We start from the raw sequence: 17,443 nt of genomic DNA on the forward strand, positions 1-17,443 counted from the left end.
AACTTTCAGTTTGTGTTGATTTTGGCGCCCCCTGTGGACAAAGCCGTACCTCTTATCTCTTTGCTGAATTTGTCCTGTACATGCTAAAGTTGTGTTTTTTAACAAATCTCATCCTGCTTTCTTTAACAGTCATATGAATCACTCACTTTAAATGTTTGCCCTGGCAAATGTATACAAAGGCAGCATGCAGTTAATTGCTTCGTCTAACACCTACACCCCACCAGTGGTTAAAAACAACTATATTGAAATAATCAATCTTGTCGCTGATAGTCTGGATTATTTATCAGAATTAATTTCAGTCTGTTTCATAATCAGCAAAAAAATCCTTAAAGGAGCTTTAATTATTTTGTATAGTTTTTCTGTATCACAGCTGGTAGGTGATAGGTTGTCTATAATTATCTTTTAGAGAGTATGCATGTGGTAATAATTTTTAAATAAATTACTCATGCCTCAATTCTTTTATGTTTAATACTGAAAAACAAGCCAGAGGCAAAACATTTCTCAACAATTCATATTTTATTTTGTCTGCAAACAAATACAATAAAACAAACATTTTTTTATACAGAACCGGACATACTTTAAAGACAACAGTATTTTTAGGCTGGTTTTATCTTTAACAAAAAAGAAAATCTGCAGAAGCACAAAAGAGGCAATTCCTATTTTTTTTCTACTGTGCTCGCAGACTTTTTACCACATATGTAAATAAAAAAACAATTTTTTATTATCATTTTTCGGCATATTTGCATCTTAAAGCAGCATATTAAGAAGGAGAATGTAATACATTTAGAAAAGAACACACTAAGTCTTTAAAGGTGATCCCCAAGTTGGGGTTGACCAAGACGAGTTAAAGTTTAAAACCAACATCATTTTTCCTGTTCGTCAGAGTCATCTGTAACATCCTCTTGATCCACATCTTCCTGCCTGTTGATCGTCCTACTTTCCTCTGAGTCACTCTCCTGATGGAAAGCACATGAACAACATTTAGCAAACTTGTTAAACTAAAGCCGTGAGCTTTCTTACATAAAACAGCGTTACAGAGAAACTACATAACACGGCGTCTTGGAACAGACACATTATTAAACGTTTTTCCTGTGAACTGCAACAGCCACCAATCATTAGCGTGGTGGAGGGCTCTATCTGTTATCTTATCAGCCCACTGCTCTGTACAGTTTCAACTGCCTGTTAACCGACCTGAGGGGTTTGAACTTCACAAAGTAATGACCGACTAAGCAGCCGTTGAAGCATGGCTTATGTAACTGATTATATCAACACTGTGTGCTGCTTTTCTTGTCTATTATTGTTGGCCATGTTGCTACTTATTGTGGTAAAATCCAGATCATATTGTCTAAAAAGTGCGTGTACCTCATCCTCTGAGAGTTCCTGAGCCTGAGGTAAACGTTCCTCCTCTTCCTCATCATCATCATCATCCCCTTCTTGTGACATCTGAGAAAGAATCTCTTCCCCCTGAGGCATAAAACGTTCGTTTTAGTGTATGGCACAAATATGAACAGAGACACTCTGAGTGCAGTAATGTTGCACCTTCAGGTTTCGATTCTTCAGGTTGCCGATCCAGAAGGCCTCCTGACAGTTGTTGAGCATCAGCATGGCCTTCACTCTGTAAACGAACAGCTCCAGGCTCTTCTTTAAGGCGGGTACGTGGTTGGTCAGGCTTGTGTCCTGTTGAATCTGAGAGTCGACACAGTACGGCGAGGATAGCGCTGTCAAGTCTCTGAAGGTGTTTTTTTCCCCTCTAATTTAACAGGAAGATTTTGGCCTCCTTGATTGAAAGTGTAAACTGTAACTACCTTAGAGTGTCCACACATGTGATGGAGCTGCCGGGTGCTGAGCTGGAAGGTCTTCAGCAGGCTCTGGACATCCTCCTTAAAGAAGAAAATACATCACACAGCATGGTCTAATCAGTGGCAGCACTACAATTTGCATGGTATGACACAACATTGTACTGTAAGTTGTCCTCTAAAGTTGTAACTTCAAGGTCAACTCTTTTGGTGACGACTTTTCCATAAACTATACTTTCACACAATTTAATACAAGCTTTATTTACTAGTTGTACAAGGTGACAGGAGCTCGTGTACCTTGTGCCGTTTGAAACTGTTGTCCAGCAGCGGCATCCCCAACTTTAGGAAAGACTCCAGGAAAAGGCGTCCATACTACCAATAACAACATTATTATCAGTTAATACAAACACACACCAGCTTCTGGACGCGAGATCTTCTGCAGCATGCACAGAAAACTCACCTTTAGGCACACGTTGAGCACCAGCCTGGAATCAAACACCTGTAAGAAGAGAGTAGAAGTTAGATGTCTGCTTCTAATATAACTTGCAGTGTTTTTATGTTGGATATAGGTGGGTTTCAGTGTCAAAATCGGTACAGAAGACGTTCACAGGCATGAGATTCTGCAAACAAACCTTAACTAGGTTGACCAGGATGTGGAAATCTCTGACAGCCAGGTTCCATGTCAGCAGCTTCTCGCTCTGAGCCTGGAAGAACGAGGACAATGGTTACAAGACCCCCTCCAGTGAAAATCAAGTGTTTAACCTTGTGAACATCTCCATGTGGTGTTCTTCATGTGCTACAAGACACATCAGGGACAACATCAGCAGTCATCTCAATGGCTGGGCCTGTCTGCTTTTAAACTGCAGTGTACCAAGGACAGGCTGAACAACACGTTTTCAGATTGGCAGGTTTGTGACGTCACAAACCTAAGGAGCCAATCCTGTTAATGGACGGGGTGACGCTATGCATATCATTATGTGTAACCTATGGCAACCACTTCAGCGATGCGCGAGCCAGCTGTAACCGTCATCGTAATCTCTGCAAACTGACTACTAACCTTAACGTTACTACTACTAATTACTACATTTCAAGCTAGCTAAGTCTCAACAAGCTGCCGCTACACGATGACAGATGCGTGTTTTGTTTTCGGCAGTGATTTTACGAAAGGAGAAACGTTGCACATAGTGGGCGGGGACAGATTGTGGAATTTTTAGCAGAGTATTTTATGTCTTAAAACATGACTGGAGCTGGTCTTTAAAATCAAAACACACAGAATACTTCATATAGTATGAAGTTGTACTAAAAATTGGCCTTTCCAAATGTTTAATAGTATAATAGTATGTTTAGTAGATGTGTAGTGGTGTTTATAAAGGTATAATGTATGATCAGAGAGAATACATAGTCCAGTGTGACACCTGGTGGCTGACCTCAGTGCTGTCACTCGTTTTGAAAGGAGGAATCTTCTTGGCAGCCTTTTCCAGCTCTGCCATCAACACTTTATAATACACCAGGAACGTCTGCCTGAAGAAAAAAAGAGCAAATAATGAATGAATGAACAACAGGATAAAAACTGTATGGGTCAATAAACTCTTGACTGGGATGAAGGGTTGATTTATTGCGCTTATAGTGAGTCCTGAGGTCGCTGTACAGCTGCCAGTGCTGCATTTCAGGAGCAGGTGGATCAATATAACTGCAATCTAAGCTACTTTTGATGGGGATGAGGATCTACCTGTTGAGAGTGGGCCACGATGCAGAGCTCTCATCCTTTGCTGCATTGATGAGCTCGGTGATTCCTTTTCCGGCTATTTCCTCCACGGCCTTCAGGACATCATCCACATGCTCCAGGTAGATGCTGCAGAGAGAGGAGAGAAAAGACAAAAGCACAATAATTAAACAATTATAAAATACGGAACATATTAATTAATAGTGTTAACTAGAAATTGTATGGAGAGTAAGAAAGAATTCTTCTTCCTTATTTCCTTAAATTAACATGTTATTATAATGTTGTGTCAATATGAGAAATGATTAAGAAAATGTGGATTTAATTCATTAACTGAGTGGCTACAAATGCACTACTAGTACTTGTGTGCCATGTGGATAGAAAGCACAATATCCTGTTGATTGCTTGTATTATTGCTGCTACTGCACAGCATGCTGTACAAACATGAATTAAAGAGCCAAAGGTAATTGCCCTGAACAGTTTGTATTGCAAATAACATCACACAGAAACAAACTAAAGACCACAGACTGTATAAAAAGGTGGACGACATGACAGCTCCCTAAAAGTGAAGCCAAATCATCTCTATCGCCCCCTGTTGACTGGCTGCAGTATAGGTCATAAAGCCTGCCTCCTCCATGTTAACAGATGGGACATGAGTCAAACCATAAAATCTAAATACACGTCAAATACATTTTTCTCAAACATGGTTTCTGTCATTATAGTTAGTTGTTATCATGCTGATTTACATCCAAGTGTTCATTTTTCTGACAAGTTTATTTTTAATTAGTTATTTGATGCTGTCAAAATGATGATTGACAGCTCTGTTGACAAATATGGTTCTTGCAGCCGATCTGTTCTGGATTAGCAGAGTGGAGGACGATCGGTGAGAGGAGACGTAACTCCGGCATGCAGGATCCTTGCTGTTTTTCTGATAAGTTAAGTGTCTGTTTTGGTTAGCGGAAGTGGCTACGGCCGCTCCACCTGCCGATCTCTACTGCGCTGATGGCACCACCCGTCACAGGGGCTATTTCGGCATCAATTTTTTATAATGAGAGCAGATGGAGGCGCGTCGTCCATCTATATATACAGTCATTGCTAAAGACACATTAGCCTTACCTGTTTTTCTTACTTATCAGGCATCACATAAATCCTGATACCAACATATATAGTTCAGTAGCTAAACTCTCCTCTTAATGTATCAGTTAGGCTCTAATAGAAACATCCTTGTTGCTTTCCATTCTCAATGCTACCTGTTTGTGTTCGGCTTAAAGTGGTTACTTTAGAGGACACACCTTAGGAGAGTGTGAAGTACTTCATTGAATTTGCTCCCACGCTCCCTCTCTCCGCTCGCTGTCACCCATTCTTGGCTCAGGAAACGTTTTGCTAAAGAGGCTAGAAGGAAAAATGTAAGTTAAATAAAAAACATACAGGACGGTTCTTCTTGATGAAATTCGTTTTTACTCCAGACCATTTTTGGAAGAAAAAGTTAAGAGCATGGGTGTTTAAAGATCCTCATTCTCAAATATTCCAAAGTTTAGTCAACACCTGTACTTCTCACAGTGTAGATCAGTAGATTGAAATGAGGTTACACAGCGGACTGACCTGTCTGCTCTCTGTAGGCAGCAGGGTTCCCTCCTCTCTCCGACACAGTGGACAGAAGCTGGGAGAGACACAGGGCTGTGCTGAGGCTTGGCATCGTGCTTCTGAAGTTCAGCAGGTACTCAAAGCTGTGTCTAAACAAAACAGAGGGCAAAGAAACATTTTATTCTCTGTGTAAAGATGATTAAATACATGGAATGTATCTGTTTTGATATACTTTTTAAGTCCTAAGTCCTTGGAGCAGTTCAAATCTGTCTCTCTTGTGGTTTTGCCCTTTTGAATAAAGCCAAATATGGCAAAAAATAATCTTTAAAAATCATATTTTGTAGTTGCTCCTCTCTGGCTCTTAAACTACACTCACTTTACAAGCTGCTCCAGGGACAGCTCAGCACCTCCTTCTTTTAGTCGTCCAGCCAAAACTCCCAAAGCCTTCTTCAGTAAGCTCCGTTGTCCTGGCTGGCTGAATCCAGACCTGACAAAACAACGACACACAAGTCTGAACAAGAGCCACACTCACATTTTAAACACAACATTTCCCTGGTATTTCATAGAGTTAAAAGACTGTGCTGCTTGTCCTCCTCACCAGCTGAAGGTTGTGTTCAAGACCTGCAGGAGCAGCTGGTAGCCTGATGACATCAGATGGTGCTCCTGAACATCTGTGGCAGGGCCGTCTACGACGCCGTTGTTCTCAGACAGCAATGTCTGGGGAATAATGTATGCAAATACACAGCAGATTTTTATAGACTGTAGGAAGAGAGAGATGATGTCTTCTCTCATATCTACAGATTGTTTATGTCTGTACCTGAAAATGGTTGTGGCAGTTCTCCAGGTGTGAGCAGAGGGCGGGCAGCAGCTGGACGCAGCAGGAGGCGATATCCTTGGTGCTCCTCTGTTGTAGATGGGAGAAGCCCACGCTCTTATCGGTCTTTCCCTGCAGAAAAACAAGAAAATAGTTCATTACTTTTTGTCCAATTAGCCTGCATATTCAGTTCTATAGACTAACGCCAATCACTCCAAGCTTGTGGACTAAGGACAGATTTGGAAAGTTAAATCCTTTCCGGCCCTGAATCGATGATAAATGTCACAATATGTGTATATATGATAATCTGTACAGTGTTTTGTGACGGAAGACCATTTTTCCCCCAAAGAATATCATTAATAACATTGTCATGACCTTTCTGTACCTTGAGGAAAGGGGCTCTCTTGGCTGGGGCAGCCGTGAGACTGAACTCCAGTTTGCGAAGCATATCCTCCAGCAGGAGAACCAGCTCAGCCGGGCCCAGCAGCACCTCCTCCCGCACCTCAATCATGTCAGAATTTAAGAGATGTGTGACTTCCTGTGTAATGTTTCTGCAATGGATAAAAACCGGCATAAATCACATCTGTTACCTTGGAGTTGAGCTCGGAGTCCAGCAGTGAGCGGGAGAGCAGCCCACACTGCAGCACGCTCAGCACCTCCATGTCCAGCTCCCTGAAAAAGGGTCTGTAGGAGACCAGGCTGACTCCCTGCCGGATCTCCTTTTCTTTCTCCTTCTCTGGTTGTTCCTTTAACACACGCAGAATCACCTTAATATCTCAGTTAATGTATATTTAAAAGAGATTCATGTAAGAGGCAAAGGTCTACCTGCATAGATTTATCTGCGTCGGTCGTCTCGTCCAGCTGAGAGCTGCTCCCTGAGGAGTTCCTACCTGGGGCCTTCCTCTTCTTCCCCGTGCCGTCTGAATAACAGGTAGGTCATTATAAAAGCACTTAATAGTTGATTTCATTAATTTGGGGTTAAATATAGATATATTTACCTTTCTTTGCCTTATTCACAGAAGCTGTGGAACTTAGAATTACCCCATCTGTGCTTTCCCCATCAAAGTTGGCAACAGGTGGAACATATCCAGGTGTTTCTGAAATACATGTTAAAGAAAAAGTACGTTATCGAAAAGTATTTAGAAGAACTGACACCACGGAGAGATATCCTGTTATAATGGATCAAAACTCCACCTGCCAGCGCCCTCTCCAGCAGCGTCTGAAGGAATGTGACGTCCCGCAGACGGCTCATCACTTTCATCTTCATCTCGATTTCTTTCTGTCTGCAGAACGCGTTCACGACCTGTCACAAAATAAGTGGTAAGGCACAGCTTTGATCTTATCCAACCTTTAAAGGAGCAGTTCGCCCACTGTCAGTCAAAGCTGGTGTTCTCTGTAATCGATAGAAGCAATAATATTTGAAATTGGCGCCATAGCTGTGGAGGAAGTTTTACAAACAGCTTGTGGTTTCGCCAATTCTACATTACTACAACACCTAGCGTGCATTGCGCCCCTTCCTCTGAAAGGAACGGCCCAGCGAGAGATGCTGGAGTGAAATACTATCCATTGGATAAGTGGATAGTGATGTTGAAAATTGGCGAACTGGCCCTTTAAATGAAGTAAACTCTGTTTGAGATTGGCGTGCATTTACCTCTCTGAACCAGTTGGTGGTGTGAAAGAGCAAAGTGCAGAGGAACTCCCTCTCAGCTTTTGACAGGCTGTCAATTTTATCCACGACATCCAAGTCTGTCAGGATCAAGGGGCAGCCTGTGAACCAGCAAATGTAAACACACATGAATTATTATTTTACAGCCATAAAAAAGAGAACAAACTGGGAAACGTTTAGCTTCCACGTCCTCACCCAGCAGGGCGTCGATCTCCTCCAGGTCCCCCTGATGTTGCTTCTCCTCACAGAGTCTCAGCAGGCGGAAAAATGGAGCCAAACAGAGAGGAGACACTCGCCTGCCCGCACACAATACAAGGAGCAAAAACATCTCATTGTTTGTAAGATATTACGCAACAACCTGAAACTGCAGGTAAAATACATCCTTGACTGACCTGTGGGCCTTCTTGGTTTGACTCTGCTGCTCTCCTTTGCTCTGGATGTCTTTGGCGAGGAGAGGCAGCAGGTTGAGGGCGATGCCTCCCTGACTGTCATCTTCGTCCAGGTTGAACATGATACAGGCCGGAAAGGGACAGGCACTGAGACACACAGGGAGGAGGGATTAATGACACTAGTTATGGGAATAAATGTAATGAATGTATATCAAAACAAGACATTTCTTTAAGCTGCCATCTGTCCATCACTTACTGTGAAATATCCGGGCCTAGATCCACCACAAAGTCGTCCTGGAAGTCGTCCAGAACACTTTTTGCAATTGTTTCCTGTTGGAAGGAGGATGGAAACAGGATGCTTAAGCATGCCTTGGCTGCATCTTAAAAAGCTGTATGCATGTAAATAATAATAATAATAAAAAGGCAGTTCAGACCGGAGGTATGGCAAGTGTTTGTTTGAGACTCACCTGCACCTGCGGGTCCAAGGGGGAGCTCAGGATCAGGTTGGCCAGTTCATCGTAATACAGAGCCGCGGCCTCAGGTGAGCTCTCACTGCTCGACTTCACCAGCTCCAACAGGGCCGTCACCTGCAACAAGCACACACATACATGAACATATATACAGACCGTAAGCCTGCAGTCCGAGCTGAAAGCCACAAGTAGAGATGTGCAACATAAACACTGTTCATTCTAAATGTTTTTCTGTACCTGTCTGACAGCCTCCTGAGGCAACGACACATTCTGCGACCCCTTCTCTTTAAGCCTGAGTTGGGCGGGAAGAGATTATGATCGAGACAAACAGAGATATAGAAAGAGTGCGCTCATGCCTGTGAGTAACAGTCCTTACCTGAGGGCGCCCATGCTGCCTACAATCATAACAGCACCGATGATGCCGATACGCTTGTACTTTGGCACCGTGCTGGACAGCTGTTTGCGGATCACTATGTGCATGTCATCCTGACGGGGGAGAAATCAGCACGAGAGAGGTAAGGTCAGCAGGTGAGAGGATGATGTGAAAAGGTACTATAAGACTCGTGTGAGTGTGCACCTGGATGTGAGATCCGTGCTGCTGCTGCCCAAAGGCCAGTCGGCTCAGAAGGTGGAAGAGTCTGCGGATCTGCTGCGGTGTCAGGTTGTCCATGTAGTCCAAGATTCCCTGTGTCAAAATGTACAATAGTAAGATACTAAAATTTGTAAGACCATCAAGGACCCTCTGCTAACACATAAATAGTTTGTTTTGTCCGTCTGGCTGGATCAGCAGCTGAAACAACAGATGTATGCACCACCTTACCTTAACAAAAACAGCATACAGGGACATTTCTGAGGGCTTTTCTGTAACCAGGCCACAGAGCAGCTCCAGAGCCATGTCCACCTCCCCGCCCACACCGCTGCACACGTGAGTCACTAAGGAGCCCACCACCTCCTACAAAACACAGCGCAGGACGACATTTAAATGATGCAGTTGCATTTAGATCTTAAAACTTATATATACAGTTTTACGAAATGTATCCTAAACCCACCTGCTGGCTGTACGAATCAAAAGCAGTGAACGAGTGTCGGTACATGTGTCCACCAAAAGGCACCACGCAGGGGTCAGGGGAGCGCAGCAGACCCTGAGCCAGAGCCAGGATGGAGGGGAAATACCCTCTCATGACCTAGAGTACAGTCATAGAGAAAAAAAAAACATAAAGTCGACATCAACAAAAAAGTGCACCGTGCCGCTCTCTTTATAATTCAGTGTGTGTGTGTAAGCAGACAGATTGAACCACCTGAGCAAAGTCCCTGAAGGTCTTCTGGAGCAGAGCCTCCTGGATCCGTCCGGTCCGCACTTTCACCTTCAGCACCTTCTCTGCGCCCCGCCGGCTCTGGTTGGCGTTGGTGGAGTGGAGGATGAACAGCACCAGCAGATCTATCACCTGACAAGGCAGAGAACAGTTTCAAATGCACAGACACACATACATGTGATACATTAAAAAAGGCTACATGTCCTAGATTTCAAAATGTTGTGTTTTGTCTACATGTAAGTGTTCCTTAACTCGTCATGGTGAAATAATTACTAATGTTTCTATAGTTTTACAGCTGGAAAACTGCTGTGCTGACTTGTGTGGGTCAAACACCACCCTGACCTGATGAGATGAGATGACACTCACCTTATGGTCGTCCACATCGTCCACAGATTCAATTGCCTGATGAAAAACCAATGCAGTAAAAGTTCAGTAAGCAACTCTGAAACGGAGAAGACTGTAAGCAATTAGAAGGAGAGTATACTAGCTGATTAATTTCCCACCTTGAGCCAAGCTTCAGATATCGTCTTCTGGAATCGTACTGCTGACTTGATCCCGTCCAAAATCAACGCTACACTGTCCTGGCTGCTGCTAGCTGCTGGCGTGGAGCCAGACCTGCTCCAATAACAGATTTATCAGATGATATCTTCAGGAATACAATATCAAGAACCTCCTGGCTACTTCAAAATAATAACTACAAAATGCTCTATTGTAAAGTTGTGAGTGAATTGGACTTAGTGTTGTCTTACGCTGCTGATCCTTTGCTCCTCAAGCGGCTCTGGGAGGCCTGCAGCGCAGGAGGGAGAACACACTGCTCCAACTCCAGCTTTTTACGAAGATCAAGCACCACCTACACGCAGGAAAAGACGCCCCACACTTTAAATATATAAGCACAGAAACAACCAGAGTAAAAGTGCTGTTATGCTTTTTAATCGCACAGCGCTGTGGACTCTGAGCTCTGACCTCGTATGCATCAGAGGCTGAGACGGAGTGGAGGATGAACTTGACCACCACAGGGAGGTCGTCCAGCTGCACGGCTGCCAGAGTGGTCATTACGGCGCTACGGACCTGAGACAGCAGACAGGTAACGACACAGTGACTACACTTGGACTTTAATAGTGAAATAGAGTGTATATTTGTGTGTGTGCTACCTCAGTTAGTAATGAATAGCTGAGGTTCAGACTGGAGAGGGCATCCAGGATGGGGACGGTTAACTGAGTGTTCTCCTGGAGTAACAAGCTACAAACACGAGAAGAATAATCAAACCTCTTAAAACTCCATATTCAGTACAGGTAGCACAGTTGTGTTCGAGAGATTAACCGCGCATACTTGAGCTCTCTGGCTATATCATTGTGCTGGGAGTCTTCCAGTATCTCCGGCAGACTGGTGATGATGTCACGCTGAACCTCCACAGGTGCTACTGACACCAGCTCCATGAGCTTGGCTGCCAACTCCTGCAAATAACAGGACGTAAAAAGAGCAGAAATATACAAGCTCATTGCCACCTCGAAATAACGATGACTAAATAAAAAAAAAATGATTATAGGTGTGTTGGAAGAGATCAGCAGTAAAAATAAACTTAAATGGCTAGTGTATGAAACAGAACCTATCATCACAGAAATTACTACCTTGCTGTCCACAACTCTGTCCAGCCATTTAAGCTGGTTAATGATTATGCGAGGAACGCTGAGGCCTCCGTCTCCGGTACTGTGAAGGACAGAAGATGAGATTTAGAAAAATAAGACTACGGAAACAGTGTTTTCAAAAAGTATTTAAAGTAACTCCTTTGAAATACTGACCCATCAAGCATAAATTCAGGTAGTTTCTCTAGCAAAATGTTGATGATGAACGTCTGTATGAAAGACAAACACAGATTTAGCATGTGTGGAGGATGTACATACAATGCCTCATAGCGCACAGAGACATGTTGTAATGTGGCATACCTGCAGCATCTCAATCCCCAGCAGCATGCGCAGCAGACTTTCCTGGAATGAGCTAACACAACTGCAACACAGAACAAAACAAAAACACCATAGAGACACAGACATATACAAGTGTTATATCTATGCCCGGCCTGAAGTGGCCTCTTTTAGCCTCGAGTGTTTTCATACCTGGAGTCTCCATCAGTCAATCGTGGGACACATGGAAGAAGGCAGTTTCTAAACCGCTCAGCATCCTCAATGTGAGACTCCAAGCCAGCGGTGAATTCCTGCACAATCTGAGAAATAATGTCAGTTTAACTTTGGACATTGTGATAAGCCAATTTGGTAGATATTGCCCAAACCAGTCTCACACTAAATGTGTCAATTTGCACAGAGGATGGTGTATACACTTACCCCAGGGTATCTGGGACTCTTCCGTAGTTTTTGTTGTATCCTTTTTTGGAAAACGACTTGGTCAACAGCTAGAGGGTGAAAGATAAAGAACAGAAAAAACAGATGTGGGGAAACTGATTCATTTACCCTGCTTGTATTTTTTTTTTTAAACGTAGACTAAGTGTGTTTACCAATCTCGTTGGATGTGCCTCCTTGTTTCAAGGTGACACCTGCCTCTCGAAGAAAGACGCCAAATACACTTTCATTTGTCTCTTCCGGAGCAGGTTCCCTCTGTTGTCGACCAGTGCTGCGACTCTTCTTTGCCTCTATAAAGAGAAGAAAATAAATCTCTGTTTAAGCTGTGTCCAGCTGACAATGGCATATCAATGCAGACAATAGAGTATACAAGGTGCCATCAGTAATGAGGGGAATAGGATGGAGTTGGTCAGTTCAGACGTGTGCCAAATATGTTGAAGTACTTGTGTAAGTGAGATATGAAACATGCAGTGGTCCTGTCAGATTAAGTCATACTCCTGTAATCGTGTGTTCTTATAGAGAATAATTATCATACGTGATGGGAAAATCGGCATTTGGATATCGTATTTGGGAAACTTGTGAGTTTCACAAGGAGACCCTGCAGGGGCACGTAGTTATGAACTGTCATGATGGTGCATTACAAGACACTTACTAGTGGTCGTTGTAGCCCCCTCTCCTTTATCCACGGAGGAGCGTCGCTTTTTACGCATCATCTGATGAATTACAAAGGTCAGAAAGTTTTTAATAGCTAAGCCAGGCTAGCATCCACTGTGGCAAACAAGCTAACCTATTTATTGGTTGGCTGCATTTGAGAACTAGCTAAGCTACACAACAAAACACTCTAATGTAAGCTGCAATTCAAAAACTTCAACAGAAACATGCCAAATGTTAAGTATGAAATGTTTTATCTATGTGGTGCTGTTGGCTGTCAGAATCATTCAGGGTGACAAAATAGAGACATACTTTAATGACCAGACGAATCCGCAGACGATATTACGAGCTGAAATACAGAAGTTACAAAACAAACTTCCGCGCCAAACTGGTGAACGCGTCATCGACGACAGTTAGGGATACGCATGATTAAGTTTCAATGACAGAGAGTGTAGAAAGAAAAAATAACCTACGCAGCTAGTAATAATCAGATAAAGCACCAGTGTACTTTATATATGGTTCAATTTGAAGTTAGTCTACCGACTGAGATCTTTATTGTGTTATTAAAAGTGGTCCTTCGTTCAACATTACAACGATTACAACGTTTTATAGACGGTCCCTTACTTTTCTAGTATTGGTCTGCATGTTTCAAAAACAGTACCGATTTTGTTGGGCGGGGTTAGAATTCTGTCGACTACTAAATATATGAAGAGTCTCTCCGGGATACGCCATGTCAAGAAACCTGCATCCCCAGACGGCTGTACCTGCGCAATAATATCAAAGAGTGTACATGATCAAGCGGATTCACTGTAACGTGTCTCCTTCTTCGCCTCACTCGACACATTTAAAATACTGTATTTCCACTAACGTTTTGAATTTAACAAGTCGTTTTGTTTTCAGAAGAGAACAGGGTGCTGAAGTGTGATTTAGCACCGACTTTGGAGCTTCATAAATAAACTGCACCTGCCCTGAAATAAGCTAGTGTAAGCTAATTACTTTACTGCTGAGTGAGTGAGTGAAGCAGTCAACTGTAATCCCATCTCCAACGTTTGTTTGTTTTTGCAAATTCAAGCGTTTGAAACAGCAGTTATGTATGGAGGTTAAAACCGGCCTTGCTTGCATTGATTTTTTAAAAGGCCATTTTATAAAGATCCCAAGTTAATTTTTATGTTGTCTGAGAAAACCAACCTTGAGTTCACATTGTAAAGAGAATTTTTTTAAAAGGTAAATAACTTTATTTTCTCAGGTTAAAAGTTTAAAGTTATAAGGTCTATAAAAAGTTATTAGGGCTGGGCAAAAAAAATAAAAATAAAATCACATTAGACGAACAGCTAACTTTAGCTTAGTATTTATGACAAATTTTTTAAAATGTTACAATGTTACAATTTCATTTAGCAGACGTTTTTGTCCAAAGCGATGTACATCTGAGAGTTAATACAACACAAGCAACGATCAAGACAGGAGGGAATGAAGTCAGTAAGTGCCAACAAACTGAACAACATGACCGAATGGAGTTTGGTAACTCATTCCACTATCTGATCTTCCTGATGTTGTACAGGGCAAATCAACATGATGTCATCAATTATGAGGCCCAGTTTCCAAGCAGACTTAATGGGTATGAGTTCAGTTTGTCCAAGCTGGATATTGATCTGTGGTTGCATAGAGGGACTGGCTAGGATGATGAGGAGCTCAGTCTTGAATAGGTTGAGCTGAATGTGGCGCAAAAATGATGGTGAGAAAACAAAACAAAAAATCGAACTGTAATACCTATAGAATGACAATACTTAAGTATGGCAATATAGATCAAATCTGTACCACAGTATCATGATAGTATCAAACTGGGAAAATGCATATCTGAAAATGAGTGTCATTTGATCATATCTGGTTTAGGCCTTAAAGACCACTGGCATGGATGATTCATAACTTGTCTTCTTCTTATATCAGGATACCTGATCTGAATATGATATCTAACAGAAAGACACAATTACATTTCTGCCTGTTTTATACCATCTGCAAAGTAAAGTTTCATGTGTTGATCAATAAACAGTAGGTCTTGATTAGACATCTTTATAAATTGATTTATGCAGTTGTCAAGGCTCCATCTATGCATGATGTTATAATGGCACTCTCTGATCAACATTATAAATCAGAGAAAATTGCCCTCCGTTTTTCATGTGATATGACATTACAAAAAATGCTGTTAAGGAAAAAGATATCAAAGCAAAATTTTGACTAAGTTATCCGAATTTATGAGACAGAAGGTCAAAATTGCGATTTACTAAATCAGAAAAAAGGGCTAGGCTATATAGCCTAACTGCATTGTTATTTATGTCTTACTAGTCAAAATATTTATTTTTTTGCATTATATTTCAATGGGCCTATAATTTTTTTGTAAATTATTATTAGGATTTACAAGGAGGTTTATTTATTTTGATCGATCCTCGCTTCATTTGGCTGTTGAAATCGGCCGTCCCCCAGGCTGAGGGGCGTGAACTATCTTGAAGGCTACATAAGAAACTCTTTGACGTAGCCTGTTTCAAAGGGAGGCTGAAGGATCTGACAGAGCTGAGCGTGTGTCTGTCAGAGTTAAAGGAGCTGAAGTCGCTTTAAGAAGAATACAAGTAGCACGAGAATGGCAGCGAAATTTTTCGACCTCACATCCAAACTATTAACGGGAGAATCGTTTAATTTTTCTTCCCTGAAGGGCAAAGTTGTCCTCATTGAGAATGTCGCGTCTCTCTGAGGTACGACCACCAGGGATTACACCCAGATGAACGAGCTCCACGAGCGCTACGGCAGCAAGGGGCTCGTGATCCTGGGAGTACCCTGCAACCAGTTCGGCCATCAGGTGAGGAAATATACCTTATTTTTACCAGGTCTGCTTTCTTACTGACATTCAAGCACATTTTGGTTAATAATGTTGTGCATTTACTTAGCTCCTTTCCCCGGATATAGCCCACCTGCTTTTAGACTTAAAAGGTCACATTTTGAAATATTGATTAAAAAAACATTGAAACGATGTAATTCATTTGCATGAACTCAAACGGAAGTGATATCGTTCCTGTTTTTAGACTTGGTTTATTCACTGTTTTATGTGTAGTGTAATGTTTTAGGTTTAGCTATGTCTCTGGCCAACTTGTAACCACACTACAGACACTGTTTTCCTACGTAATTATTACTTTATACTAAAAGTAGAAAATGTGACATGTGCATGTAGAATTTAAGGAACAGTTTTCAGTTTCTTTAATGCGTTTCAATGTTCAATGTTCAATATTGAGGAAAGAGGAAACTGTGGTGGGGTTAGTGAGTTGCTACACACCAAAGGCAAACTAGAGTTTTGAAGTTGTCCCTTTTGACTTGACTTGTCATTGCTTCACTATAGGTTATTTATTAACTCTGTTACTACAAACAATAGGCAATTAGTAATTCATTGATAGATGTTAACATAAATGATTCTTTATATGTTCCTCTGGCTTCTTATAGAAAGCAGGGAGTTAAATTGTATATGAGCTGGTTTTTAATGTATAAGAAAGCAACATTAAAAGGTAAAGCAAACTGTTTTGTAATTGATGAATGTTAATGCCATTGTAGACTTCATAGATTTCCCCTTTAATAGTGGCATGAACCTGTCCCCTCCCAAAAATGTCACCTGAATGTTTTATTCATTTTGCTGTAACTTCTGTAAAGTGTTTTTGTTGTAGGAAGACACAAAACCTTCTCTGTGCCCAAAGTCTAACATAATCTTATGCTCCACCTTTGCAGGAGAACTGCAAGAATGATGAAATCCTGCTGTCTCTGAAGTATGTCCGTCCTGGAAACGGCTTCGAGCCAAAGTTTCAGCTCCTGGAAAAAGTGGACGTGAATGGGAAGGACGCCCATCCTCTGTTTGTGTTCCTGAGAGAGTCGCTCCCGTTCCCCAGCGACGAGCCATCCGCCCTCATCAGTGATCCCAAGTTAATCATCTGGAGCCCGGTGTGCAGGAACGACGTGGCCTGGAACTTTGAGAAGTTCCTCATCGGGCCGGACGGAGTGCCGTTCAAGCGTTACAGCAGGAGGTACCTCACCAGCAGCATCGAGGGAGACATCCAGAAGCTCCTCAACCAGGCTAACTAAACAACCGTCCCGTCCTGCAGCTGCATGTGTGTAACCCTCAGGTCATCAGGAGAAACGCCTTGTGTGTGCTATAGTTCTGTTTTGTCTCTCTAGATGGTGTGTGACACTTTCTAAGACCACCTGTGCTCATGTGTACTCGATGTCTGTCTTCTGATCTTTTACTACATGAAGGCATCCTCTGAAACCAAGCTTGTTGTGAGGGGGATACCTGATGAACTGTAAGAGGCTGAATGTTATCAGTTGCATTGAGTGCATGTTAAGCACAGCTGTTTGATAATAAATGTATTTTTGCAAACACTTCCTGACTGACATTTCCTCTTTCAAAAAAAACCCATGATCTTGTATGAATGTTCTAAGATGTCACCTTTTTTTTTTTTTTTTTTTTAAAGGAAAAAGTTAAGGTGGGTAACAACCCCTCCAGAACTTACACAGTGAGTTAGTGAGTCTTGACCTTGCACTTATGCTATGATCACTTCCTTACCACAGCATGCGCCTGATTACAGATCTCATTTCGCAACCAGTCAGCATAAATAGTGTGAAGGTTGCGTAACCTGCATATAAACATCATTTTGCAGT

The 17,443-nt window shown here is 42.1% G+C and overlaps 2 protein-coding genes across 2 annotated transcripts; one reads left to right on the plus strand and one right to left on the minus strand.

Annotated features, from left to right (window-relative positions):
• Positions 1-573: 573 nt before the first annotated feature.
• Positions 574-13,104, minus strand: fancd2 (FA complementation group D2). Its single transcript, XM_069678371.1, has 44 exons — positions 13,067-13,104; positions 12,756-12,816; positions 12,259-12,393; positions 12,089-12,156; positions 11,864-11,970; positions 11,696-11,756; positions 11,552-11,604; positions 11,381-11,459; positions 11,082-11,206; positions 10,904-10,991; positions 10,716-10,820; positions 10,502-10,602; positions 10,256-10,367; positions 10,119-10,154; positions 9,738-9,884; positions 9,489-9,623; positions 9,260-9,391; positions 9,017-9,124; positions 8,816-8,925; positions 8,677-8,731; positions 8,437-8,556; positions 8,226-8,299; positions 7,973-8,116; positions 7,776-7,876; positions 7,566-7,681; positions 7,109-7,217; positions 6,913-7,011; positions 6,740-6,834; positions 6,505-6,660; positions 6,300-6,416; positions 5,918-6,046; positions 5,699-5,817; positions 5,477-5,587; positions 5,119-5,249; positions 4,809-4,908; positions 3,526-3,648; positions 3,224-3,317; positions 2,429-2,500; positions 2,257-2,295; positions 2,094-2,168; positions 1,806-1,880; positions 1,540-1,686; positions 1,357-1,464; positions 574-956 (listed from the first exon to the last, which is right to left on the minus strand). Exons 2-44 carry the CDS (start codon positions 12,814-12,816, stop codon positions 864-866), a joined length of 4,365 nt encoding a protein of 1,454 aa, XP_069534472.1. The 5' UTR covers positions 13,067-13,104; the 3' UTR covers positions 574-863.
• Positions 13,105-15,301: 2,197 nt separating this feature from the next.
• Positions 15,302-17,164, plus strand: gpx1b (glutathione peroxidase 1b). The gene is made up of 2 exons (XM_069679083.1): positions 15,302-15,602; positions 16,517-17,164. Exons 1-2 carry the CDS (start codon positions 15,387-15,389, stop codon positions 16,865-16,867), a joined length of 567 nt encoding a protein of 188 aa, XP_069535184.1. The 5' UTR covers positions 15,302-15,386; the 3' UTR covers positions 16,868-17,164.
• Positions 17,165-17,443: the final 279 nt, after the last annotated feature.

This window comes from Semicossyphus pulcher, unplaced genomic scaffold (assembly GCF_022749685.1).
Source record: "Semicossyphus pulcher isolate SPU_LCO1_2020_fin unplaced genomic scaffold, fSemPul1.0.p SCAF_3, whole genome shotgun sequence".
Lineage (NCBI taxonomy): Eukaryota > Metazoa > Chordata > Actinopteri > Labriformes > Labridae > Semicossyphus > Semicossyphus pulcher.

Bases quoted from the DNA above. Each gene is read 5' to 3' on its own strand.
- fancd2 (XM_069678371.1), bottom strand. From the start codon at position 12,816: ATGATGCGTAAAAAGCGACGCTCCTCCGTGGATAAAGGAGAGGGGGCT. The intron at 5,588-5,698 runs GTGAGGAGGACA...TTGTTTTGTCAG, and splicing joins TTGAACACAACCTTCAGCTG to GTCTGGATTCAGCCAGCCAG. The intron at 1,465-1,539 runs GTGCAACATTAC...TTTATGCCTCAG, and splicing joins TGAAGAATCGAAACCTGAAG to GGGGAAGAGATTCTTTCTCA.